General features: G+C 49.9%; 11 protein-coding genes across 11 annotated transcripts; 6 read left to right on the top strand and 5 right to left on the bottom strand.

Annotated features, from left to right (window-relative positions):
• Positions 1-34: 34 nt before the first annotated feature.
• PFICI_12020 (uncharacterized protein) lies at positions 35-1,979 on the bottom strand (the record flags this gene model as incomplete). Its single annotated transcript, XM_007840601.1, has 5 exons — positions 35-298; positions 354-1,099; positions 1,151-1,292; positions 1,343-1,612; positions 1,659-1,979. 5 exons carry the CDS (start codon positions 1,977-1,979, stop codon positions 35-37), a joined length of 1,743 nt encoding a protein of 580 aa, XP_007838792.1.
• Positions 1,980-2,915: 936 nt separating this feature from the next.
• Positions 2,916-5,297, top strand: PFICI_12021 (uncharacterized protein; the record flags this gene model as incomplete). The annotated part of the gene is made up of 1 exon (XM_007840602.1): positions 2,916-5,297. One exon carries the CDS (start codon positions 2,916-2,918, stop codon positions 5,295-5,297), a length of 2,382 nt encoding a protein of 793 aa, XP_007838793.1.
• Positions 5,298-5,772: 475 nt separating this feature from the next.
• On the top strand, positions 5,773-7,219 carry PFICI_12022 (uncharacterized protein; the record flags this gene model as incomplete). The annotated part of the gene is made up of 2 exons (XM_007840603.1): positions 5,773-6,112; positions 6,204-7,219. 2 exons carry the CDS (start codon positions 5,773-5,775, stop codon positions 7,217-7,219), a joined length of 1,356 nt encoding a protein of 451 aa, XP_007838794.1.
• Positions 7,220-8,225: 1,006 nt separating this feature from the next.
• Positions 8,226-9,956, top strand: PFICI_12023 (uncharacterized protein; the record flags this gene model as incomplete). Its single annotated transcript, XM_007840604.1, has 3 exons — positions 8,226-9,649; positions 9,698-9,735; positions 9,793-9,956. 3 exons carry the CDS (start codon positions 8,226-8,228, stop codon positions 9,954-9,956), a joined length of 1,626 nt encoding a protein of 541 aa, XP_007838795.1.
• A 140-nt stretch (positions 9,957-10,096) lies between these two features.
• On the bottom strand, positions 10,097-12,029 carry PFICI_12024 (uncharacterized protein; the record flags this gene model as incomplete). Its single annotated transcript, XM_007840605.1, has 5 exons — positions 10,097-11,009; positions 11,071-11,211; positions 11,280-11,447; positions 11,501-11,555; positions 11,633-12,029. 5 exons carry the CDS (start codon positions 12,027-12,029, stop codon positions 10,097-10,099), a joined length of 1,674 nt encoding a protein of 557 aa, XP_007838796.1.
• A 579-nt stretch (positions 12,030-12,608) lies between these two features.
• PFICI_12025 (uncharacterized protein) lies at positions 12,609-14,082 on the top strand (the record flags this gene model as incomplete). The annotated part of the gene is made up of 4 exons (XM_007840606.1): positions 12,609-12,672; positions 12,745-12,792; positions 12,885-13,169; positions 13,235-14,082. The coding sequence occupies 4 exons, from the start codon at positions 12,609-12,611 to the stop codon at positions 14,080-14,082; spliced, it is 1,245 nt and encodes a 414-aa protein (XP_007838797.1).
• An 828-nt stretch (positions 14,083-14,910) lies between these two features.
• On the top strand, positions 14,911-16,606 carry PFICI_12026 (uncharacterized protein; the record flags this gene model as incomplete). Its single annotated transcript, XM_007840607.1, has 5 exons — positions 14,911-14,922; positions 14,974-15,504; positions 15,579-15,854; positions 15,908-16,181; positions 16,233-16,606. 5 exons carry the CDS (start codon positions 14,911-14,913, stop codon positions 16,604-16,606), a joined length of 1,467 nt encoding a protein of 488 aa, XP_007838798.1.
• Positions 16,607-17,793: 1,187 nt separating this feature from the next.
• On the top strand, positions 17,794-18,506 carry PFICI_12027 (uncharacterized protein; the record flags this gene model as incomplete). The annotated part of the gene is made up of 3 exons (XM_007840608.1): positions 17,794-18,211; positions 18,261-18,355; positions 18,414-18,506. The coding sequence occupies 3 exons, from the start codon at positions 17,794-17,796 to the stop codon at positions 18,504-18,506; spliced, it is 606 nt and encodes a 201-aa protein (XP_007838799.1).
• A 282-nt stretch (positions 18,507-18,788) lies between these two features.
• PFICI_12028 (uncharacterized protein) lies at positions 18,789-19,823 on the bottom strand (the record flags this gene model as incomplete). Its single annotated transcript, XM_007840609.1, has 1 exon — positions 18,789-19,823. The coding sequence occupies one exon, from the start codon at positions 19,821-19,823 to the stop codon at positions 18,789-18,791; it is 1,035 nt and encodes a 344-aa protein (XP_007838800.1).
• A 1,172-nt stretch (positions 19,824-20,995) lies between these two features.
• PFICI_12029 (uncharacterized protein) lies at positions 20,996-21,668 on the bottom strand (the record flags this gene model as incomplete). The annotated part of the gene is made up of 2 exons (XM_007840610.1): positions 20,996-21,258; positions 21,524-21,668. The coding sequence occupies 2 exons, from the start codon at positions 21,666-21,668 to the stop codon at positions 20,996-20,998; spliced, it is 408 nt and encodes a 135-aa protein (XP_007838801.1).
• Positions 21,669-21,719: 51 nt separating this feature from the next.
• On the bottom strand, positions 21,720-23,528 carry PFICI_12030 (uncharacterized protein; the record flags this gene model as incomplete). The annotated part of the gene is made up of 1 exon (XM_007840611.1): positions 21,720-23,528. The coding sequence occupies one exon, from the start codon at positions 23,526-23,528 to the stop codon at positions 21,720-21,722; it is 1,809 nt and encodes a 602-aa protein (XP_007838802.1).
• Positions 23,529-25,615: the final 2,087 nt, after the last annotated feature.

Genomic DNA, 25,615 nt, shown 5'->3' on the forward strand with positions numbered 1-25,615 from the left:
GTAGGTCCTTGCCAGCGCAACAAAATCTTCTAAACTACAACGTGCTTGAAACAATTGTCAACCACCTTTGCAATGGAAAGACACTCTTCGTCGCGAAACTTGCTTGTAAACAGTTGAATTGAACACGGTGCCCCTTGCAGAAGCTCCGCATTGTCTGTGAAAACCACATGTTAGTCTCTGAACCCCAAGTCATCGGGTCATTGGGCTTCTTGCATGGAATATTCAGTTCGGCTGGTCCTCTCTCATCAGCGACATCAATTGGCTCGACCTTGCCATACGGGAGCACGCAGCCCGGATACTAAGTTTTGTGAGCCTAGTGTGTTGCGTGTGCAAGAGAACGAGTATGGGCTTACATCAAGGAGATTCAATAGCAATGTATAGGCGGGAATTCCCATGGCATCATGCTCGACTGCCGTGGTCCTTGTGGACGGTGCAATGACGGCATCAATTTGGTGTTTTGCCCACAGCTTGTTCCACTCGGCCAGAATTCTAGATCTTTCCTTGTTCAACGCGGCAAGCTTTTCGAGTCCTTCGAGCTGCGAGAGATGTGCAAACTTGCTGTATTCCGGAGACATGCGCATCTTGGCGCTCGCCTGCTGAATAGCCACGAGCGAGGGAATAAAAGGTTCGCCACCGGCTTGAACGAGTTGCGCTGGAGTAGTGTCCAATCCAAGAATGAGTCCAGCAATTGCTACCGAGTCGGTGACAAGACCTTCATCTGGGGAGAGTACAATCACCTCGTGACCTTCTGATTTCAAAGCCTTTGCTGCATTCTCCAGTGTCCGTCTCACTGGAGGATGGATTGGAAAGTTTGGGTCTTCTGAAAGGAAGCCAAATCGAATTTTCTTGCCCTCCTGGCTACCCACGGTACGCCAGGGCAAGTCGAGCGCACTCGAATCCAGAGCGGCAGGTCTTTTGTCGAGCACCGTCTTGACAAATAATTCAAGAGCATCAAAATCATTTGCAATGGGCCCCGCGGCAGCGACGACGAATTTTAGACCAGGATTGTTGCATGTTTGTTGGCCACCATAAGGTACACGAGATGTGGTTGGCTTGAATCCATAAGTTCCGTTGCAAGTAGAGGGAACCCGAATGGAGCCTTTTTGCAGGAGTTAGTCACCGTGCAAGTCAACGATCAAAGAATACTGACCTCCGACATCAGTACCTACTCCCAAGGGCGAGCCGCGGAATGCCACCAATGCTCCCTCGCCACCGCTTGACCCTCCAGCCGATAGAGCAGTGTTCCAAGGATTGAGGACACGTCCGTATATATTGTTGGAGGAGTCTGTAGTCTTTTCATGGTCAACTAGACCGTCATTGCGTGGCATACTTGATCACTTACCAACAGGGTTTGGGGAATGTTTGTCTTGACGTAAAGTATGGCGCCGAGATCTAAAAGTATATCGACAAGTGGAGAGTTTGTATCCGACACGAAATCAACGTATGAAAGAAGGCCCAGAGTGGCTGGCACCCCGGCAACCTGGAATCCATCCTTGAGGCTCACTGGAAGTCCATGAAGGGGTCCAGCTAGTTTGCCCTGGGCTTGTAGAGAATCTAGATATCGGGCTCTCTCCCGGGCTTGATCAAACATGGTCTCCGTGAGGCATTGGGTCTGGGCAGCATTTAGTCGAATGTTTGCAAATAGAAAGAAAACTTACCAGCTCTTGCGCAATGGCTGCACGCTTGGAAAATGCAATCGTCACCTCTAGGGCTGATAGCTTGCCAGTGGCCAGCAAGTCTAGCAAGGCATTGACTTTATAGTTTTCGGTAATTTCCAACTCCTTCCGTGTCAAGATGCCAGACTTTTTGACGATTTCGAGCTCGATGAGATTGTTCTTGTTCGACTCCAATGGTAGTTTGAGGGAGTCCCAAATGGTTACAGGCAGCTTCCACTCGGCTGGTATAGCCGAGTCTCGCCGGGCTCTTTTGGCAGAAGCCTTGGCCTGCCATGATTCAGCTGGAGTCTTGGAATCTCCCATCTTGATATAACAATGTGACCGAAAAAAGATCGAAAAAATGTGAAAGTGATTCTTCCCAGGCAGAAACCAAAGTGCGCAAAAGTAAAGACCCATGGTCTTGCCTGCGAACCGACGGCACAGTAACCCCTCAATATGCACAGTCGACAGCATCCCTTGCATGATCATATGCACCCAGTAACCGAAGTGAATGGCCCAACAAGAGATTTCTAGGGCTTGTTTGATTCAATCTACTATTTGCTCCCATGAGATGACAATATCTTGAAAGATTCAATTCTGCCACCTATTTGGGCCATGAAAACATCTGTGTGGGTCGCAGTACTTTATTCACAGAATTGAGTGTGAAAAAGTTGAAAAAAAAAAATTTTCTCCAAAGTTTGACACTGGCCATAGAATTCTAAGCGGGAGTGCGTAATTCAAGTTGCGTGACTCTCTGATTGTCGCTCAGTGATCTGTACGGTCATTACCCTAGGCCTGGGCGCTGCACACGGGTCTCTGAGCTTGAGCTGCAGCCCTACAGGGTACATGCTCTGTACACGATTTTCCATAGTCTATTCATTGCACACTCCGTCGCAATTATACCTGATGCAACGCACTCTCCAAATCATGCTGATCCATGATATTCGAGGTGCTTGTTGCTGACTCTAGTGATAATGTCCATGTCAGCGCGATAGCAAATAATGATGCATCTAGCAACACCTTCGGGGCGGGCCATTCACCCTGACCACTATTACAGTAACCTTACAAATACCCTTCCCAAATAGGACAGTCTGTGGGTCGCGATTTATCATGCTGTCCCTGTGGGATCTAGATTTGTGTTGGGGGCCAAAACGCGGCTCTGCGGGGAAGAACATGTTGATTTCTTCTCATAAAATTCCGTGAAAAAAGATATCTAATACAAATAACATTCATGCATGGTATTGCCTGAATTACTTGGCAATGGGACAAGACAATGGGAATCATCGGCGGCGTGATCGGTATGGCTACCGGTATTCGGAAGGCAACGACACCTACCTAACACGCCGGGTGGAGAACACCAATTATCACTCGGACGTTGAGCAATCCCGCCGGCGACATGACAGCAGACAAGATTTATCGGCTTCGCAGCTTCCAATTCGTCTCAATGCCTCTGTATCCAGTCCTGCCGATGCAGTGAATACGGCGCGGCGGAATCGGGAACCATCTCCTCCGCTGACACGGCGGTCAAAGCGGAGCGTGAGCATTGGGCAAGCACCCGAATCGGAGCGCTCTCAACCTTTGGACCATCTGCAAAATCCCTCACGGGCTGGAGGCTCTCGTGGTGTGTCACCAGCTTCTGACACCTCGCGTTATCGCGACAAGTGGCAAAGGCCTGCTGATAGCGATCGTGTTATTCCGAGCATCAACATAGTATCGCCGGATGATCAGATTCCTGATGACCGGCACACGAGCAGGGGCCGGTCTTGGTCACGAAATCCTGGGTCGGCGGTGCAGCGGGAATCGAGTGCTGGATCATTGCGATCCACGTCCCCGGCTACAGACTCGCTCGGCAAGAGATCGTATCGATATTCAGAGCTCAAGCGTGGCGAAATAAGACTAGTCCGCATCCTGCCCGCCAAAATGTCTGCGATTAAATGCGCCATTGAACACTACTCATTAGCAAATGTTCCAGAATATGTCGCGGTATCCTATGCTTGGGGAGATGTGGGTGATACGGAGCAGATCTACGTCGATGGGATGAAGCATTGCATCTCGGCCAGTCTTTTTGGCGCCCTATCGGCTTTTCGGCAGAGGGAAAACGAAGTCTTCATCTGGGCTGATGCATTATGCATCGACCAGCAAAATATGATTGAAAAGAGCAAACAAATCAAGCTCATGACGAGCATTTACGCCAAGGCCAAGTCCGTAGCTATATGGTTGGGCCCTGAAGCTGACAATAGCCAGTCGGCCATTGGATTCCTAAAAGATTTAAGCGACAGATCCAACTCGGGACAGGAGATCAAATCCTGGATCGTTTCACCAGAGCTTCAGCAGGACCTCGCTGCCGTGGGCGGTTTGTTCTCGCGCAGCTATTGGAAGAGATTGTGGGTTGTCCAGGAAGTCTACAACGCCTCCAACATCACCGTCTATTGCGGATCTTCCAAGATTGCCTGGCGCGCACTCAATGAAGCATCAGACATTTTTGACCGGTACGAAAGCGTCATTGATGCGCACTTTGCAAACATTTCTACAGACCGTAGGCGCTATCCGACACTCCCTGTTTCATTCAAGCATGTCAAGGCTCTCTTTTATGAAGGGCCTAGGAGTCTCTTGGATCGCCGAGAGTTGCGAAATCAGGGCGAGGCGGTCCTCCTTCACGTTCTCAGACGGTGCAGAAGTAAACTGTCCGAACAACCAAAAGATAAAGTCTATGGTTTGTTGGGTGTACTACCAGAGCCAGTACGGAGTCAGTTCCCGGTGGATTATAATGATTCTGTAAAAGAAGTATTCACAAATGTCGTCGACTTTCTCATCTATACCACGAGGTCTTTGGACGTCATTTGCGAGTCGATCCATTTCCCCCAGCACTCGAGCTCGGCCAATCTGCCTTCCTGGGTACCCGATTGGTCTCATAATCCTGCGACTACTTCGTTGAGCTCGTCCTATGTTTTCTCGGCATCGGGCAGCACTGTTGCGGATTGGAAGTTTACGAATCATCGATTACGGAACGAGCTAGAGATTTCTGCCGTCTACCTTGATTCAGTCAAATCATATGGCGTTTCGGTCGGCACTCAGTGCACATTGGCTGATTACATGATGGCCTTTCTTCATTGGAGAGCAATCCTTGTGAAAACCTTTGGGCGCATCGACCAAGAAAAAACTAGTAGAAAGGCGCACGAGGCCTTCTGTCGCACGTTGAACCTGGACCAAAAGACTTTGGAAGGACGGGGCGATGAATGGATGGAGTCTTGCTATCACGTTTTCTCGTCCTTGATCAAAGACCGACTTCCCTATCTTGCTATTGATTCCGAGCTCCAGTCGTTTGTCACTGCTGATACGGGGGTGGAGCGCGATGAGCGCCGCCAGTTTCTGCAAGATCACTTTGGGAAGCACATGATGGGCCGATCCTTTTGCATAACCAATGGTAAGCGTATGGGCATGGGTTCAGGTTCTATGCTCGCTGACGATATTATTGTGGTCCCATTTGGATGTCAAACGCCAGTAATTCTGCGAAAAGAGACTTCTTCTCCAACGAAATACAGGCTTGTAGGTGACATCTACATTGACAAGTATATGCGTGGACGGGCAATGGACATGCATCGAGACAATATATTAAAGGAGCAAAAGTATGTCCTGGTTTAGTCTTGCCATGTAACTCAATATAGTTGCATTCACAAATTGCCCTGGTGTCAACGTGCAGGGCTTGGCTACATAGGTAGTGGGTAATGCACACATTGGACAGAGGCAAACGCAAGTGGTAGCCTCTAAGATTTCAAGTGATGCCAGCCAAAAAGCAACTCATCTTGCGGCCCTTATCAATAATTACATGTATTTGCCTGGAGTGTTTGACCTCGTATGTGTTTCGGGGTTCAGCTGGATACTGACGCTTGTCTGAATGTGTATCGGGACCATGACCGGGCAATTGGGGCAGGCCCAGAGCATGGATTGCGTGCAATGTCAGTGTGCTCAATTCTTAAGCTGTGCCCCCCGCAATCCTCCTCTTTGCCCAACACAACACTGCCCAGAAAATCGCTTTGGTGCAGCCTACTACACCTTGTTCATTTTTTCTACGCCAACCTTCTGGACATGATTCAATAGCCCCATTGTGACTGCCAGCATGTTTGCCTGCTCTGGAAGAGATATCGACGGATATGCTCCGCCCGGCCATTCCCACGGTGCTCATGTCACTGTGTTTTCAAACTTGGTTGAGATCCGGGAAGAGCTAGAGCAAGCAGACGAAGAATGCTTTGGCTGGGCCATGGCCAAACACGCCCTTGGATACATGACTCTCGAGGAATACTTTGATCGACTGATTGATCACATCCGGAAAGATGGAGTTCGCCATACTTGGGATAAGTCTAGATCCAACATTGCACATGTCCTGCAGGCGGACCTAATCGGCGGAGCGTTCAAATCTAGAATGCTGAAGCGCAATCTGGGGAAATTATCACATGCAGGTGAGACTCGCAGAGCATCTGATGGATCGACATTGGTATGATATTCATGTCAGATATTGAGTTGGTTCTAATATTCATGGTGTTTCTGAAGACGGCGAGCAGCTCAAGGCCCTGTGTCTTCTTTTTTACAACGAGGCCGACGTTGCCCAGCTTCAAAGCCGCATCAGTCTCGAAGTCTCTGTGACTTTGGGGTCGCTTTCACCATGGATGGTCGATATTTTAGCCATGATTGCCTATGCCCGGCGGCACGTGGACGTCTTGGAGTACTTGGTCAAGCATCACAGAGCGTCTTCGACAAGAGCCAAGACCACCTTTGACCTCATTGGCACAGCCATCCTATCGAGCCGACAAGGCACTAGCACCATCTTTCAACATTCGCCCAACACTCTGCATAACCGCGAGTTGGAATGGCGTTTTTGGACAGCCTTGCTGAACGCGGAACCGGGCGCCTGGCTTCACTACCCCTTGTCAGAGACCAAGGACGCTGCTGGCCTGCCTGCAGGCTTGTACTACGGTTTGCACTGGCTGGCAGACTACTGGGCAAAGGATCACGAGCTACGCGCCTCGCCAGCGTGTGCCGAATACCTGCGCGCGCTGAGCGCACGGGGTGTGGTCCTCGGCGCGGTCACCATGTCACGCTTCCTATCCGTGACTGAGGGTACGAGTTTCAACTTTGCCAAGGATGGGCCGTTTATTCCCGTAGATGCAGTGTCGGCGCGCATTCTGTTGGACTGTTTTCCGCTTGGGTATTCTCTGTCAAATGACTACCCCGGAGGCGACTCGTCGATGCTGGCGCTACCCATCACGCAGTGGCCGACCAACAATGCGGACAGACTCGTTGTCATGGAGATGCTCCTGGAGCAAGGACTAGTGGTCGACGGAAAGATTGCAGACTACGGCTGGGGATCAACGACTGGTAGAGCGGAGGAGCAGGTGCAGGATACGTGCTTGATCAAGGCGGCCGAGCGCGCAGACACCGACATGGTCAATTTATTGCTTAAACACGGAGCACAGCGAGGAATCCAAGGCGCACATGGGCATACAGCCGCCCAGCGTGCACGGAGCAAGGGACATCGAAAGATGGCCAACTACTTGGAGACTCTCTAATACTTTGGCTGTAATGTCGGCTACAGGACTATAACTCGATGGTTTTGAGCGACATGAAATATATCATCTTTCCCAGGTTCCACATTGACTGATGATTGTTGATTACTACTTGCCGGGGGGTGGGAAGCCCAGTCTTGATGCAGCAGGGTTCCAGGGTACGTGGGTGTGTATAAGCTTTCTTGGCAGTGACTCGACGTCTTGTTACGGCTTGGATGTATGCTACAACGTCTTTACTAGGATGAAAGCACCGCAAGTCTTGCCCGTTCTCCCATATAAATGAAATTGGAATGGCTTGCAAAGAGAAAGAATAATATAGTCAACATTTATGCCAGCACTAAAACACGATCTCCATCGAAAGATTAGACCCGAATTAGACAATGACCATTTACTGCTAAGCGCCACCTGATGCTACACAACGTAAAGAACTAATAGCCTATCGAATGAAAAGCGGCTATTCTTAAACATGGAATGCCTATTGGAGTAGGTCCCGAATCTGTAGCAGCGTCTAAGTGGCCCAACCGAGGGTGACGCTGGTGCATGCATGCTAAAGAAACCGAGGGTGGGGTGGCAAGTCCGGTAGCGAGCGTCCAAAAGCCTATTGTGCTACGCCAAGAAGCTTGTTTCGTACTACAATCTTCTCCTCACATGTCACTTGAGTTGCTTACCTACCTCGTGTCAAACTCTCGGCAGTGAAATGGTCACGCTAATGGTCTGACATGAAAGCAAAACTCCGCCTCCGTTCCCGTCGGCCGTCGGCCTCGGATACAGTCTGCTAAATCGCCATGACGAGAGCAAGAACGTGGCTGTCGACTTGTAGCATGAACTGCCCGGAATAGAGTGTCCTCTTTGTGCTGATCTGTCGTCAGGTTGCCGACTCACTACCCGAACAAGCATTTAAGAGAGCGACACCCTGCGTATTGTATCAGCAAAGCGCGTCGGGCAGCGTCTTCTAGGGCAACAACCATTTATAGGAAACGCAGAGCAGCTAGAAGCTCTAGGAAACGCCATGTCAAAGCAAGCATTCGGGGTGGAAACCCTCGGCACCAGAGCCACTAGGCGATACCACTTGGCCACTGTTGTCATAACTGCTGCGGCCGCGACGTTGGTGCTGGATATACTCCATCTACGCCCAGGTCCTCCGACTACCCAACACAAGGCGTTTGGCCTCATTCTTGTGCTCTCGGGCATTTATACTCAGCTGTGGCTCCATGCAAACCACGTGTACTATCGCAAAATGGCTCAAAATGGATGTGCTCCGGCCCCGACGTATCAGAATAATCCGCTGGGGATTCCTTTCCTCCTAGAAACCGGCAGAGGGATCAAGGAGCACTTTCTACTTGAGCTACGCGTTAAACAGTTTGCGGCTCTTGGCCATACCTTTCAGCACGAAATGTTCCCGTCGACGACGACTTCATTCAACACGGATGATCCAGAGAATATCAAGGCCATCCTCAGTACCAAGTTTGCCGACTGGGTCATCCCCGAATCGCGTATGCGCGGCTTCAAGCCTGTCTTGGGGAGCCACTCCATTTTCACCACAAACGGACTCGAGTGGCAGCATTCGCGAGCCATGCTCCGGCCGGCTTTTGTTCGAGATCAAATCTCGGATCTAGCGTGCTTTGACAAGCACATAGCCAAGCTCATTGACAAGATTCCGCGAGATGGAAGCCGCTTTGATATCCAGGACCTGTTTGGGATGCTGACCATTGACAGCATTTCTGATTTCATGTTTGGTCAGACGACGAATGTCCTGGGAAATGCGTCCGAAAAGGACATTCGCTTTGGAGTTTGGTTTGATGCTGCCTTGGCAAAGATTGGTTTCCGGTCGCGTCTTGGCTGGTTGACTGAGCTCATGCCCGACTCTGAACTGGACAAGTACGCGCGATTCGTCCACAGCTATGTGGAAGACTTCATCGCAAAGAAGAAGCAGACACTGGCCGAACAAGGCAGCCAGGAACAGCGGGAATACGTGTTTCTCGACGAGCTTTGGAAATCGGGCGAGCCAGAGGAAGTGGTCCGCGGTCAATTGCTCAGCATCTTCCTAGCTGGACGCGACACGACGACGAGCGTTCTCACGTACCTTTTTTATGAATTAGCGAGGCGTCCGGATGTTGTTTCCAAGATACAGAGAGAGATTCGAGATCTCGGCGTTGAAGATCCCACTTGGGAACAATTGAGAAACATGAAATATCTGAATTGGGCAGTCAAGGAAGCCTTGAGATTGAATCCGCCCGTGCCGCTCAATTCCAGAGAGGCTATTCGGGACACCATCTTGCCCGTCGGGGGCGGACCGGACGGCAAGTCGCCAATCTTTGCGCCCAAGGGCACCAATGTGCGATATAATGTATGGTCCATGCAGCGCAGACGCGACAAGTTTGGCAATGATGCAGACGAATTTATTCCAGAGCGCTGGGAGACGATCAAGGCTGGGTAAATTGTTTCCTTCAAGAGTGAAAATCTATTGCTAACGTGGTACAGCTTTGAATACCTGCCCTTTAATGCTGGACCACGTATTTGTGAGTAATTCCCAGTGCAAAACTTTTGCGCATGATTGATTAACCTCTTGAAATCAGGTATTGGACAGAATTTTGCATTGACGCAAATGGCCATGGTAACATTTCGACTTTTGCAGGCCTTTCAGACTATTGAAGCCAAGGATGATCGGCCCCCAGTCCTAAGACTGGCCATCAACACTTCACTTCTCAATGGCTGTTGGGTCAGCGTCACACCGGCATAAGAGTGATAGCAATAATCTGTAAATTCGTGCGTGGATGTTTCGATGTGGACCATGATTTCAAGTTTTGTAGCTTTGTTTTGAGAAATTGAAAGCCCGTTTTGAAATACATGCATCGAGACTCGGTGTCAATATCTAAACTCTTACCCAAACAGCTCAATGCCTACAAGGTCTGGTGCCATGCCGCTCATTCCGCCATCTGCCGCCTTGACAATAAGCGTATTGTTTACACCTTTTACGAAGCCATCAACGTCAAGCACTAGTCGTCCACTGTCAAACCAGTTGCCGCCGGATATGGGAAAGCTCCATTGCTGTAGTGGGCCCGAGTTGACTGACATGGTCAGGTTGCGCGAGCTCGTGCCTTGTGGCTTTTTCCACGATGATTCCCAGGCAATATCGTAATTGATAAAATCCACTCCCACAACCCTTTCGCCGTCGGTGTCACTGTAAATGTTTGTAAAGGTGACGGCGGCATTGGCGGAGCCGTTTCCAATACTTGCCACCTTGGACTGGGCAGGAAGACACTGGCCGAGTGCGCACTGGACCACGGTGGCGTTTCCGGATATGATGGCCTCGCTTGCGACGTGGTAGCTGGTGGCCAGCGATACAGTCTGTGCATATTCAATATCAGACAGCACGAGAATCTGCATCTCATGACCGGCAAGCTCCGTCTGGTACGTCTGGCGAAGCTCTCCGACATCCTGATAAGCCCAAACATTGCGAGCACTGGCAGACTGGATACCGAGAACTTGAGAGATGTTGAATGTGACCGTCTGGCTGCTGTTGAGCCAGTTTGCGACGCTCAAGACCATGCGGCCTCCCGAAAGCTTGCCCGCGTAAATGTCGTAGCCCTTTTCACTGCGGCGTACGAGTTGTGCAGACTCGCCCAGTGGATCCTGATTGATGGCAATGACCTCTTGATTCGATATCACGGCCAAGGAATCGGGGGAAATCGGGTTTGCTATGGAATTGCCAAGAATGAGGGGGGACTTGAAGATGGACCAGAGACCAAAGTGCATTTTTTCTTCCTCCTTGGATAACACACCGAGACCAACGCTATTTGATAAAGTTTGTCAGTGTGAGTCTGATGACCGACTCCAAGGAGACTCAAACATACATGAGCATATCCATGTCTGGATAACTACCGGCGGTAGTCAGCTTGGCAAACGGAATGACTTGATTTAGGATTCTCCAGATGCTGCCCCAGTTGTTGTAAATGTCAACACTGATTCGCCAGGAGTTGGCAATGCCAGAGGCCCTGCAGATATATTGCCATCAGTACACTTATGCGAACCAGCTTGAACAAGCAATCTCCAAGTTCCTTACCAGCTACCGAGATCATGGCCAACGCCCCATTGACACAGCTGATAAACAAGGTCTCGATCGACCTCGGCAAGTGCGTGTCCCATGGTGCGGAAACGCTGCGAGGATCCTGATTCTTCCGAGTAAAAGTCGGCTCCAACCGTGGTATTGGTATTGTAGCAATTATCGTACCTATGATGGATCAACTGCCGAGTACAAGAGTCCAGACTAGGTCGAGGTTATACTTTAAAGAATCAGCGCCCCAACGCGCGAAAGCGGTTGCATCTTGTTTTTCAAAACCTGTTCTCACAAAAAGTGTCAGCGGTCTGCTCCGTGGCGAAAAAAATCACTTTGCGGTGTTGTCTCCGTCATCCTACCTAGACTGCCTTGAAATTGATTCAGGCTTCCGCATTGCCAATACCCTGCGTCGGTATAGACACCGAATTTCAAACCGTAGCCATGAATAATGTCGCCTAATCCCTGGCCACCACTTGGGAATCTGGTCAGGTTCCAAGCAAGCGCCCCGTCAGAGTCACGGAGACCAGAGAACCACCCGCAGTCTGGCGTGACATATTGGTAGCCCAGCTTGGACAGACCGGTATCAACCAGGGCCTTGGCGTTGTCGGCAATGATGGATTCATTAATGGCACAAGAGTAGTAGTTGTAACTATTCCAGCCCATCTGGGGAGCGCTCAGCTTCACACTGGCTGCGGTGCACGTAGAGCTCAACGCCAGGGAGATGGCGAGCAAGGATGTTGAAATTCCATTAGCCATTGCCATTCTTCTCTCGATGGATCTTGGTAGGGAAAGTTGTGTGTTCCAATATGGTGGAAATCTGAGCGGCGCATGGCAATGAAAATCATGGTCCCGTAGCTCACTAGCGGTAGAGGCGCTGTAGCATTATGAATATACCATCATGGTGGCGTCCAGTTAGGCGCCGGGGGACGATGCAAACCATGAGCGGCAACCGGACCCTAGCTTTGACGACGTTCAATAAAGTCGCCTGTTCAAGACAGTATAGTAATTACATGATCGCCAATATCCGAAGGATGCACCGTACCCCGGATTGTAATTACTCGAGCGGCGGCTGCACGAGATCAGGCACAGAGTCCTAGGTCCCTGGCAATGGCAATGGCTGCTGCAGTGTTTTTCAATTGACCAATCCCTCTCCGACGTTTCTATCCTGGGAAATGGAAAATGACCAGCATTCCCCGCAGATCCACCGGCGCCGGCTTCATCGCCGGCAGCTTCTCCGGTCGCCTGTTTACCTATGCCGGTCTTGATACTTGCTTTTGCAGAACCACGGTGGTAGACATATTGTTCAATACTTCTCTCGAAATTCTTCCTGCAAAAATGAGCCCTACATTGCGCCGTTTATTCATTTTCCAACGCGATCACGGTCATGTGGTTAAAGACGGTGCGTTGCCTATGCCTTTTTAGCGTTCTATTAGGTCCTGGCTGACTGTCATGTAGCTTTATTTGCTTGCAGGCATACGCCTGACAAGTGCCCTGGTAGCTGATGTCCCCAGCCTCAATGGTAAGCTAGTTTTCCCTCTGTTTCCAAGAACAGGAAAATCTCTCTTCCCTCAAGGTAATTTACAAATGTTGCTCGTTGCTAAGACTCTTCAGCACCTGTACCATACGTGCCCTGGACAGATGGACAGAAGAAAACACCATCCGACTTTGTCCATCCAGGTCTGTGGCACACCCACGACGACCTAGAGACTATACGCAATGGGGTCTTGGCCGAAAAGGATCCGTGGTACTCGACTTATACCCTCTTTGCCAACGACACTTATTCTCAGTCTACATACACCATGCAGGGGCCAAAGGCCGTCATTAGTCGCGGCTCCATCTCCAATTACACCACTTTTAGTGCAGATGCCCGGGCTGCCTACCAAAATGCCATCATGTGTAAGAACTTTCTATGCATAGGTATGCTAGCCATCTTGAATCGTGCAGGCTAATCAATATGGCAGGGTATATAACCAAAGACGAGGCGCACTATAACGTTTCCGCCGGCATCCTGGACGCATGGGGTTCCAACTTGACCAATATAATTGGAACTGATCGGTCCCTTCTCATTGCCATTGAAGGTGACATGTTTGTAAATGCCGCCGAGATTATGCGCTGGGAGGGCGGCTGGGTCGAGGCTGGTGCCAAATGGCAGGGTGGCAGTGGCTTCAGTATCCAACTGTATTGGCTATTTGCCCGACAGAGCATCATTATCGGACAGGCAAACTATGGTATCGCGTCCATCAAGGCCTTGATGAATTTCGCCGTCTATCTGGAGGATGTGTCCATGTACAACTTTGCCCTCTGGTCATGGCAGAATGACCCGTGTGCCGGCATCCAAGCCACCATTCAGGCGAGCACGGGACAGAGCTCCGAGTCGGGTCGCGATCAAAGTCATGCCACGTCCGGCCTGGGATGGCTGGCATTGGGGGCCCGAACGTCGGCAAGTCAGGGCCACAACATGTACGGCTACGCCGACAACCTGCTCAGCCAGGGCGCCGAGTACACGGCCAGGTACAACCTGAACCAAACGGTGCCCTACGATGAACGGTGGCGTCGCTGCGAGGCCGTCTTGGTCAATGGGCCGTGGACGGAAATCTCCACGGCTAACCGTGGAGTCGTGAATACGACTGGCACATCCGTCAAGAAACTGCCTCAGGCATGGGATCTCTTGTACTATTCGGCCAAAGCCAACGGGATTGATGCACCTTGGACGACCAAGGCAAAGGCAGCAAATGATGCAGCAGGCGGGGAGGCCGTCTTTAGCGGCAACGAGTTTCCTGGCTGGGGCGATCTCTTGTGGGCAGTCTGAATATTCATGTCAATTCAAAAGTGTTATTTTCGATACAGCTCGACTGTATTGTTTGACTGCTCGGTGTTGTCGGAGCGTGGAGAGACTCGCATTTGTTCATGATTGAGCGCCTCGTCCATGAAAACATGACTTTTCTTGCCAATGAATTGCACGCTTCTTGCTCCAGGGGTGTGTGATGCTGCGTGGTTGCACGACTTGGCACTGTTACCCCGCTAGAACCCTGTAAGCTACCAGTGCACTCTAGGGGTAATGAGAATAGCTTGGCATGCTTTTCGCGGCTGACGGCAGGCGAGCCTACATGTTTCCATGCTGAAAACTGACACCACGACAACCTGATACCTGTGTGATTCCTCAGAAGAACCACGATTGACTAATCTTTCAGCACGTCTGCGGATTAGGACCGTCTTGTCTTGCTTGTCTCTGCTCTGCCAAGAGATAAGACCAACTGCCCCCAGATTCCAGCTTGTGGATAGTTTTTCTATTCTGCGTTAGCGCACGTGGGAATGTGGACCAATGACAACATGGTTCCAGGATTTTATCACTGGTTATATCGCTGCCCAGACATGGAGACGCGGAGCAGAACCCCAACACCTTGAGCTTGGCGATAGATAAGAGTAAAATTGTCTAGAATCGTTCATATACGCACCGATAAGCTGTGAGACATTTCCAAGCTGTTGGAATCAGGGGTTTCGGGACCATGCCGAGGTGTTCATATGTCCGGGCTACCCAGGTTCAACATGTTGATGGATACTGGAAGTTCTGCTTTTTTGTTTTCCCGTCTGTCATGAAATTGTACCCATAGAGCACTAATCGTGTCATTTGGTCAATATGAGCGAGGCTGTAAGTGCAAAGCTTCAAGTCTGATCGGAAAAAGCTGACATGTCCCATTAGCCGAGCTACGACGAGTCCCAGCCCGACGGCGGCAATCCTCTCGAGGTCGATGTCAATGCTCAATATGTCGGCTACGAGTGGAACTACACCTACCTGGTGTTTTGCGGCTACATTGTCTGGCTGATTATCCCCGGTATCGGTCTGCTATACGGTGGTCTCGCCCGCCGAAAGTCTGCCCTGGCTCTTCTCTTTCAGTCGTTCATGGTGTCGGCCGTCGTGTCGATCCAATGGATGTTTTGGGGATACAGTCTGGCCTACAGCCGAACGGCCGGTCCGTTTATCGGTAACCTGGACAACTTTGGTCTCAAGAATGTCATGTCTGCCCCTTCACCGGGCAACGCCACTATCCCCGAGATAGTCTTTTGCTTGTACCAATTGCTGTTTTGTGCTTGCACCGTCCAAATCGTCGTCGGTGGCGCCTTTGAGCGCGGCCGCATCATCCCATCGCTGGTCTTTGGCTTCTTTTGGGCGACTGTCGTCTATTGTCCGATTGCCTGCTGGACATGGAACGCCAACGGCTGGCTGTATAACGTGAGATCCCACTACAGTCTTCTCAGCTCTGTACCCTGGTGGATATTTCAGCTGACTGGTGCCCATGAAAACAGCTTCCCTCGCTCGACTTTGCCGGTGGAGGCCCTGTTCACATTGCTTCCGGCTGGTCAGCGCTTGCTTACGCCCTGGTGCTTGGCAAGCGCAAGAAGAACCCAGAGGACAAGAGTCACGGCAAGCCTCACAACACGACCCTGGTCTTTCTCGGCACTGTCCTGATTTGGTTTGGCTGGTTTGGTTTCAATGGCGGATCTGCATTGAACGCCTCGATTCGGTCCATGCTGGCGGCCTTTAACACCAATACTGCCGCATCAACTGGCGTCATTGGCTGGGTAAGCTGTCTTTTGCTACCGTTTTCGGTCAACCGGCTTACACGTGTATCTAGGTTGCCGTCGATTACTTCAAGCATAAACGTCGGTTTAGCGTCGTCGGTGCCTGCGAGGGAGCCATTGCTGGACTCGTGGGCATTACGCCCGCCGCGGGTTATGTCAGCGTCTGGCTTGCCGCCGTTATTGGCTTCTTGACGGCAGTAGTCTGCGCCCTCATGGAGAATGTCAATGAGTGGCTCCACATTGATGAGGGAATGGACGTCTTTAAGCTGCACGGTATCGGTGGAATGGTCGGTGCCTTTTTGACCGGTATCTTTGCAACGTCATCGAGTAAGTTTTCTGTTTGCAGGGTCAGTCGTATATCTCGTCTAACTATTGCAGTCTCATCGCTTGACGGTGCCACATTGGCCCCAGGTGCTATTGATGGCGAAGGCATCCAGGTCGGACGACAATTCGCCGAGATTACTGCCATTTCGGCTTATTCCTTTACTGTATCGTGTGCCCTCTTGCTCATCATGAAGTACATTCCCGGTCTTCATCTTCGCATCTCTGACGATGCCGAGGCTCATGGCTTGGACTTGGATCAATTCTTTGAGGAGGAGATTGGTGACTGGGGTCTTGTGCACGAGCTGGAAAGGCAGCGCTATGCGAATGCAATTGTCGGACAGGCCCCGGCTCACGATACCTCGTCGGATGATGCCGTACAAGAGCAAAAGGTCTCGGCAACCGCAGTTTCACACGACAAGTCTGCGTAAGCTCCGCGTGCAGTGTATGGAGATGCTGCAATAAAGTTTTCTTGATGGCTACCATGGCTCTATATACCTTTGAATAGTCTTGGCTTTGTATCAGTATAATCATATAGGATGCCACAAAGTCAGTGACGCCATTCTTTAGGTGAATGACAACATTTAATTACATGTCGCACAAGTAGCGGGCCAAGTTTGCTTTGGAGGGGTTACCGATTGACTTGTAAGTTGAGAGCTGTGAATAAGAAAGTTTCAAAACCTCCCACTCTTTTCTTGAATTCCTTGAATGAAGCCAGCCTATCGATGATGATGGCGCATGAAGTCGACTCAAAGGCAGTATATGATGTCAATTCGCGGGGCTCACCAACAAGTAATGCGCGAAAGCAGACAATACTTGTCTCGCTTGCAACAGCAGTGGTGTATAGCCAAGACCAAACCTTTTATTACATCTACTATTTTGGTACCAGATTCATGCCGTCAAGCCAGGTTTACATGTACTACTCGGGTATGAGCATATCATGTCCAAATGGCCCGGTTAGTGTCATCGATAATTGTATCCTTTCTGGTTATGTGACTACCTGACGGGATCCTTCAATTACAAGACATAATCCTTGGCTCTGCGGCTGGCCAATAAAGTTAAATCAACGGCAGCCTGGCGTCTGCGGATCCTCGTTTGTGCACTAAATCCTCTCATCAGACTGGATAGTGCTCTTATTCCGTAAATTCTTGGCCAACGCCGTGTCTTATGAGGGCTGAGCAAGCCACGATTTATACGAACGGCTGTTCAAGCAAACTCTCCCTTGTGACCTTGAGCAAACTTTATGCCAAGCTGGTGTTCCTTCAACTCGAATCTTTAGTGCCATTCAAATCCGCTTGTAACATGCGACTCATTGGCTCGGGAACGTTGGTGTCTTTGCGATATCACCTTGGCAGTGCTCACCATGGCTAAAGATCCCAAGTTTCGAGGATCGTTACTCATTTTGTAGAAATCGTCACAAGAAGAATGGAACTTGGTTCCGCATTCGCATCAACACGAATCTATATAAAGCTGTTGTGCATCCACGATGATACAAACAAATCTGAGAATCAAGATCATAGTGACTCTAGTTCCACACTTGCAAGAACCACCGAAACACCTTGATTAAACAAATATTACTTTTGCAGCAGCTCTACTCTACAATTTCAATACTGTCACAATGGTTCGACTATCCCTTCCCGTCATTGTCTCACTGATTGCGGGCGCCTCCGCTACGGGCTGCGGCTACAAACTCGCCCCGTGCACCGACGGCAACGTGTGCGTGCCCGACAGCGCCGAGTGCACAATGGTCATTGGCCGATGCCCGGGCACCTGCACCGCGCCCATCACCGACGGTCGCCCGTGCGGCTTCCGCATCGCTCCCTGCGACGAGGGCGACGTCTGCGTCCCCAACGACGCTTCCTGCACGGACCTCGACGTCTGCGCCGGGCAGTGCTATCCCCTGCCGACCTCGACCGTCAAGGAGAGACAGACTCCGACCACGACTTACCAGGCATGTGGCGGACACGTCATTTCGCCTACTCCTTGCCCCGACGACTACCAGTGCATTGATGATCCTCGCCGTGGTGGATGTGGCAGTGAGCTTTTTCTATTTTGTCTTGTAGCCTTGACTGACCCATTGCGTAGTGGCTTGTGATATGCCTGGCATTTGTGTGCCGAATGACTACGAGCCTTGCTCCGGATTCCTTGGACTCCAATGCGAAGATGGATCGGGTTTGCAGGTAAGAGATATCCAGTCTCCATGTCACAATAGAGAATTCCCACACTAAACTTTTGTAGTGCTATGACCTCCCCAATGACGATTGCGATCCCGACAATGGTGGCGCCGATTGCATTGGTATCTGCCTGGCGCCTATCAAGAATGAGTATTAGGTCAATGATGTGTGATCCCTCTCAAATGGAACATCGTCATACGGCTTTACATGAAGGAAACATGATCCCCCAAGTCTTTCCATATCTGTTCTCATAATTGATAAGCTTCGCGTACGAATGGCAATACACATGTTCCAGGCGGCGAATCAGCTTCATATACCATGCATATCATGTGATATTCTCAGTGATTCATCCATGGTTCTAGTTTTATGATGTTTGAGAAGAAACACAAGCCGCTACCACTGGTTGGACCTGGGCGATTTTATCGAGTGGTCCAGGCAATTATTGAGTATCCAGAAACGCCTTTGTCAGGTCTGCCCGGGCAATGTCGTCAGCCTTTGTCGCGACTGCCACCTCGTAAGCCTTGCGATACACTGGCAAATTCTCCGTGAATAGCATCCTCCGATCTTTCCATCCAGTCAACTTTCTCAACTTGACGCTGCTAACCCATTGGCTATATCCAAACACCCCAGCCAGGGAGAATGGCGTGGGTTCAGCGACGTCGCTTTCCTGTACAAATTGGACTTTTCCCTCAATGCCATATTCCCTTTCCAGAGCGCGCCATACAGCTTCCGAGGTCTCGTAGGCGTGTGCTGAAATGTTGAAACATTGTCCCGCAACTTGACTGCGGTCAGAGTGCTCCGCGAGGGCAACATATGCCTCTCCGCAATCGTCCACATGCATGGCATGCAAGATCGACTTTGGATCAATGGTGAGCTTCAGTTCAGCGCCAGTGGTCTTGAGCTCTTGCGCAACCTCGAACCAGCGACCATAGTGGCTGCTGCTGCGGCCATACACATTGGTTGGGCGCAAGACTGCTGCATCGAAAAGATCGGTATTCTCAAAAATCTTCAAGGAAAAGGTTGCGCGCTGCTGCAGGAAAGCTACACTGGGAGTAGCCGGGCAGTCCTCGGTGTGCGGTACAAGGCTTGGGGATCCGTCGACACCAGTGTTGCCATAGTCCTTGCACCCCGAAGTCCACAGTACCAGAGGTCGGACGCCGTGGTCGTTGGAGACCTTTGCGAGTGATCGAATGTACTGGTTCACTTGGAGGTAGTGCTCTCCATAGTTGGGAAAAACTTCGGTGGCGCCCACAATGACATCCACACTCTTGACGTGTTTGTACAATTCAGAGAGGCTGGACAAGTCATCAAAGGTACCTAGAATTGGTACGACTTCAGCGCTGTAGAGTTCAGCAGCCGCTTCAGGTCTGCGAATAAGACCGAATACTCTCCATCCAGCGCTGACAAACGCGCGACAGACGGCTAATCCGATATAACCGTTGGCGCCCGTTACAAACACACTCTGTTGAGACATGATGAAATGGATGGAGAATTAAACGAGTAAATGGTTGATTCGAGTAGGACTAGTAGTAGTATGAATGGTATTATAGATTACTAAAAAAAAAAAAAAAAAGGCGACACAACGGCAGTAATAAATAGGCGCCAAACACAATCATTATTTCTTGGAAACTCATAGTTTGCCCCCCGGTTCTTGAGTCAAGATGGTTATTAATAAGCTTGCGGCCTTGAATCAGCCCGACTTACATAATGGCCATCTTTGGTACCTGAAATGGTAAATTTTGTATCATAATCAAGTCAAGAATAATGCAAAAAGATCCATCATGATGGTTCTTGTGGACCGCTGATGGATGCGGCCATGGAAAGTCTGCACTAATAAGGTATCCAAAATCGGGGGCATATATCGGCCGCTACTTTTTAGTGCCCTCGGTTCACAGCCGAGGTCGAAAGAAAGATGCCAGCCAATAGGGTACACGGCCTATAGTTTGAAAGAGCTGCCATTCAGCCAATGACGAAAACACTGTCTGTTGAGCATGGCAGCATTGATCAAACTATGAAATCACTTTAATGGTAATGAAGCATTGTTTTGGTAAATCAAAGACGCATATACTTGACAAACCAGCAAGGCGTCCGTGCCGCGAATTTACAGCAAGTACAGGCTTATTGTGACCTCGCCGGCGGTGGAAAGAATAAAACCCACACCTTGACAACTTGAATCCACAATTCGGTAAGCAATAGACTGTACGTACCTATACTACATTGACACAATAGTTTTTTGGTCCACCATTCTGGATACTTTCGGCTCGGCAGCTCGGTCTGGGGCCGCTCTCCAATCGCCAACGATGCTTTACTCGCGCATTGATGTAGAACAAAGGGACTTGCGCCCAGGAGCCTCTTTGGCCGTAAAAGAGATCTCTTGACGGATGGTTGAGTGTATTTGACGATTCGTTTTCGGCTTCAAGCATTAATGTAGGCGAGTGAGCTTTGATAGTGTCACTGTGGGACTTGTTGAACCGTAGCCATCACGGGAGCAAAATGGTTCATGCATTGTGAGCTCATTGGCAAAATAATATGTAAAAGCTGATTGCTAACCTGTGAGTGAGCATTTTAGAATGCCAGGAGAACTGACGAAGCGAAAAATGTGCTACGGTCCTTTGGAGCCGTTTCATACATACATAATGTGCTCTCCTAAGTCGGTAGAGGACCCGGCAAATTGCACCCGGGATTCTCCTCGTTCCCCAGGTACCAAGATAAGTCACTTCCATCAAATTCGGTCGTAGAGAACCCGTTGCCAAGAAATGCAAAGGTGTTACCATCCCGATATTCAATCTTGTAATCCTCAAACCGGGGCGAGTTCATGAGCTCAAAAGAAGTGATTCTGGATCCAGGAAACATGGCGAGCTTGCCACCGGCGCCATTCTTGAACCAACTCGAACAAGGGCCCGACCAAGCTGTTCATTTCAGAAAGATGTCCGCATGCTCAATGCAATCTTCACAGACCTCTAGTCGAGGTGCGACTTGATATGTTCTGGCTGCATTTTCTTGACACTGCTAATCATGTATCTTGAAATCATTTCGAGGGTTGGCACAAATGATCCATGCCCCAACGGCGCATAAGGGAATGAGTGGCGCCAGTAATTCGGAAACTGAGAGTTTCATTCGTCGTTAGTATTTCGACTCACTACTTAATCAAGTCTGTCATGGGGCGCTACTTACTTTCTGGCATGGCCATTGAGAGGTACAAAATCTGTTTCGCTCTGATAATTTCTTGTACATTTTTGCCCATGGCGACAATGGGGATACGAGGAACCCATGTAGTGTCAAACCTGAAATGATTATTCCAATCTTCTTGTCCCGACATTTCTGGTCCACAAAACAACTCACCCAGTCGCGTAGTGAAATCAACGGATGCCTAAACGAGGGTGATAGTCTTGAATCTACATTCCAAGTCCCTCCTCTCCCAAGACTGGCCCCCTCTGGCGATTAAGTAAGACGTGTTTTGGATTTCCTTAATCTCGGGCGAATCACAATACACTTCACACACTCCCAATCGCTCATACGTGTCTGTTTTTCCTTCGACAGGATGGATGGCCAAACAGTAGACGCGACTTGTGTCGCCGTCGTGTGTGATCAGTATGACGTCCAGCAACCTCGATGGGTTGAATCCCTTCTCGTTTTCCAAGACATTGGCCCACATTGGCGGCAATATCTGACCTTCTCCTATATCGCTTTGACCCAACGGGAGATAACATTTGACGTAGCCGTCGAAAGTATTGAAATCGCCTCGATGTGTCTCGAAGCGCAAGGTTGCAATCCAGCCGGAAAGTCTCAGATACGGGAGCCACTCTTGATAAAGCCCGCCTCCATCAATATGCTCTATATAGTCACTAATAGTAGACATGAGGGCTTGCTCTTGATGTCTGGGGATCTTGATGTCGACGCATAGTTGGGATTGGGCACAGTCCTCCTGCCGATATCTGTGATAGAAGCCCATTTCCCCCCTCCAACCGAGCCAGCTCCAAGAAGGAGCACAGCCACGCCTGAATGGTATTAGACCGTATGTTTCGGGGTACTGGTAGCGGTGAGGGTCTACCTTCCAAAGCAGCGACAAGACAAAGGCATCGTTCGATTTTGCTTTGAAAGGCAAGCCCCAGTATTGATATTCTGGCTTTTCGCTCGTCCAGAATCGCGAGAAGATCCCCAAACATGCTTTTAAAGCATCTTCGTCATTCGTAAGGTCTCTGCTTGTAAAGTCATGGCAAACGCTTGCGATAGAGGAACTTGGCGTATCGGACCCTATAACTGAGTTTGGGAAGGCTCGTGTGGCTAATCGCGGATAGAAATCCAGTTCGTAGTCTTTCTCTTGGCATGAGTCGAACTCCCCCGAAAGGCCTTCTATATAGTGACTTTGAGTGCACTGGAACAAAACTCGTGTATCAGTAAATACCAGTCTTCGACGGGCCAATAAACCTTCTTGTAGAGTCCAGCCCCGCGTAGCCCACTTGCTTGTGCGTATATCGTCGTTAGGGTTAACAACAGATATCATTTTGTGGCTGCCCAGAACTATTCTGCTCTGGGGTGAGAAATGCCGAGATTTTGAAACACCTGGAAGCCCGGCGGATGCGTCGATTCCGGCCGCGGCGATAATTGTCACCGTGGCGCTGGAATAGATTTGGTCCATACTCTGAATAAGACGCTGCTTTTCGTCGTGTTTCCGTTTGTCATGTGTATCTTCCTGGTCGATGCAATATCGGTCTACCCAGAGATATGGTATATTGAGCTTGGATGCGCATACCAGTGCATCTTCGATAACATTTTCTGTGAATTTCGGCAAGACATTCCGGTCTCGCGCGATATGCGTGAATTCTACTTTTTGGTCTGGCGCAGTTCCAGGAGAACCCCAAACATAGCTCAGAGCCGCGAATTTCGTCTCTGGGTGCCAAGGCACAAGCTTTCGAGTCCTGCAGTCAATGACCTTGAATCCGGGCACGTCAAATGAATCTCGGCATGGGCAATGAGATTGATGTCGTTCAAGGCATCCATCTACCCATTGTCGCATTATATGCCAGTCAGTCTCGTCGAGCTTTGGTCTGACCTCACGTGCAAAGCCTGTAGTGCCCTTCAAATGATCCTTTTCGTCGTCTTCAAGAAAGTACCAAGGTGAGTGGCTGCCCAGCCCAGAGAGCTTCAGGAAAACAGGTTCCCTGATTGGTGGCCGCATGAAATCATCAACTGGTATTCCTTGGCACCACAGCTCAATGTGTTTGTGTGCCGCCGGATCGCAACGATCAGGATTTTCGTGTGTGCTATGATCATATTTAGATCAGCTCAAAGGCTCAATCGTGTACGAGTGGGGATGTTTGACCAGACACCTACAGTTTAAACAGAAAGCTGCAGAAGCTACAGCCGTCTTTCAAATCTTCAGGCAGTTTCCAATCGTTGACCCGCCCGTTCTGACGATACTCCCGACGTATCCTCGATGTGAGGCTCTTGTGGCCGTAAGAACAATTTTCACAAAGATCATAATTCGTTTCCATGGCCATGCGTGGATGAACGTGTCGCGAAGCATGCAGCACTCGAATAAAATGATGAAGGTGAGTACCTGGGCGTGCATATAATCAAAACAGGAACTCGCAATATTAAGGCTACTGCGTACAGTGAAAGAAATAGAAGAATTTACGAGAACAGAGGAAGGGAGATGAAGGTTCCTTTCCCCGTCCTTAAATAGCCGAGTGCACGGCCAACGTACGCAACCCTTGGCGATATCTAAATTCTCATAAAACCAGGCCTGGGCCTGACCTCTGTACGATACTTTCTCAGGTTTGGTTGAACTATACGCAAGCCACCTGAGTATTACCCAAGACTTTGGCCCCAGAGTGCGATTCATGTATGTTTTTCCAGCATCAAGATTGTAAAATGGACCATTCTGTAGCCGAGCTGTGCAAGGGCTTGTCATCTGCGGCGTATGCGTGCAGCAGGACCCGCAGAATACGATGCTCGTCGCAGCACCGATCACCCTCACTCTATGATTGGATTTTCATTGGCCGTGGCAGGGGTTGCTGCCTGGCCGTGTTGGGCATCTCGATAAATCCACATGGAGTGGGTGTCTCCCGCATGTAGATCTTAGTTTGTACACAGTACGAGTCGGAATATCGGCATGTGGCTCCACCTTCTGACGTGGTCCAGCTGAATCCGCGAAAGCTGGCGAGGCTGGAAGGAAATATAGCTGCTTTCCACTATTGTTTCGGATCCTTGGGAAATTTCAGCTCCGCATGAACAAAGGCATTGATACTATAGTCAATCAAGAGCTCAGTATGTACTGCTAGTTATGGGTTTAGAGACACATCCTTCGATTCTTGTTCCTTGAACCTCCCCCATTGCGAGCGCTCCAAAGCGCATATGCGTCTGGATGCCCCGATCTTGGCAGCCGATCACCCTCCCTGTAATCAACGTCTAACGTAGTTGGAGGCTTGCATGAAAGCACACGTCTATACAAGATCACTCGGTAAAAAACCTTGCGACGTGTCTTGATGCCGCGGTAGAGCATGTGAACAGCAATCTACAAGGAGTGTAGCAATGTCTTGTACGACCAAGGAACATAATTGTTCACATCCCTCAAAATGTACTGAACGCAAAGTGGATTATTCGAAGAATCCCTTGACGCCCAAGACATTCCGGAGCCTCGTCGGGCTGTTCGCCTAAGTGGCAACACTGCAGCTGTATGAACCAGGTATAGGTTTCAGCCTACCATCTTTCTAGAACCTGGTCACGGCTGTCCTAGCACTTGGTATTTCTTCGCGGTTGAGCTTACGAAGGACACAAGGGATTGTCGACTTTCCGAGCTGTTACATCATGATAAGGATCTTTGGTTATGATGGAGGCAGTGGAATAAGTCAGCAGATTCCTGCCGTGCCGCAGTGGACGTATTGCAAGGTCGAGCCAGCCTGGCCGGGTCGCAATCACTAGCATGGCATTATTTTTTACGTTTCTATAATCCATTTTACACTCTCATATGATTTGCCTTGTCGGAACTCAAGGACGTTGCAATCATTTCATGTCGCGAAAAAAACCTCGTAGTTCTTCGATGACTTGGACCATCACGCACTTGCTACCTCTTCGCTGAGGACCTCCATGTCTGGCGTCTATACCCCACCGGGGTCGGCTGCCACTAAAGTACGGTTGGATTATGCTAGGAAAAGCTGAGCCTCGGCCGCGTGCCGCCGGTAGACATGAACTGAGACTTGAACAAGAGATATTATGCAGACGAATGATTGCCACTTGGCGACTCTGAGCGATTACGCGAAATCG

Source organism: Pestalotiopsis fici, assembly GCF_000516985.1.
Source record: "Pestalotiopsis fici W106-1 unplaced genomic scaffold PFICI_Scf_9, whole genome shotgun sequence".
Taxonomy (NCBI): Eukaryota; Fungi; Ascomycota; class Sordariomycetes; order Amphisphaeriales; family Sporocadaceae; genus Pestalotiopsis; species Pestalotiopsis fici.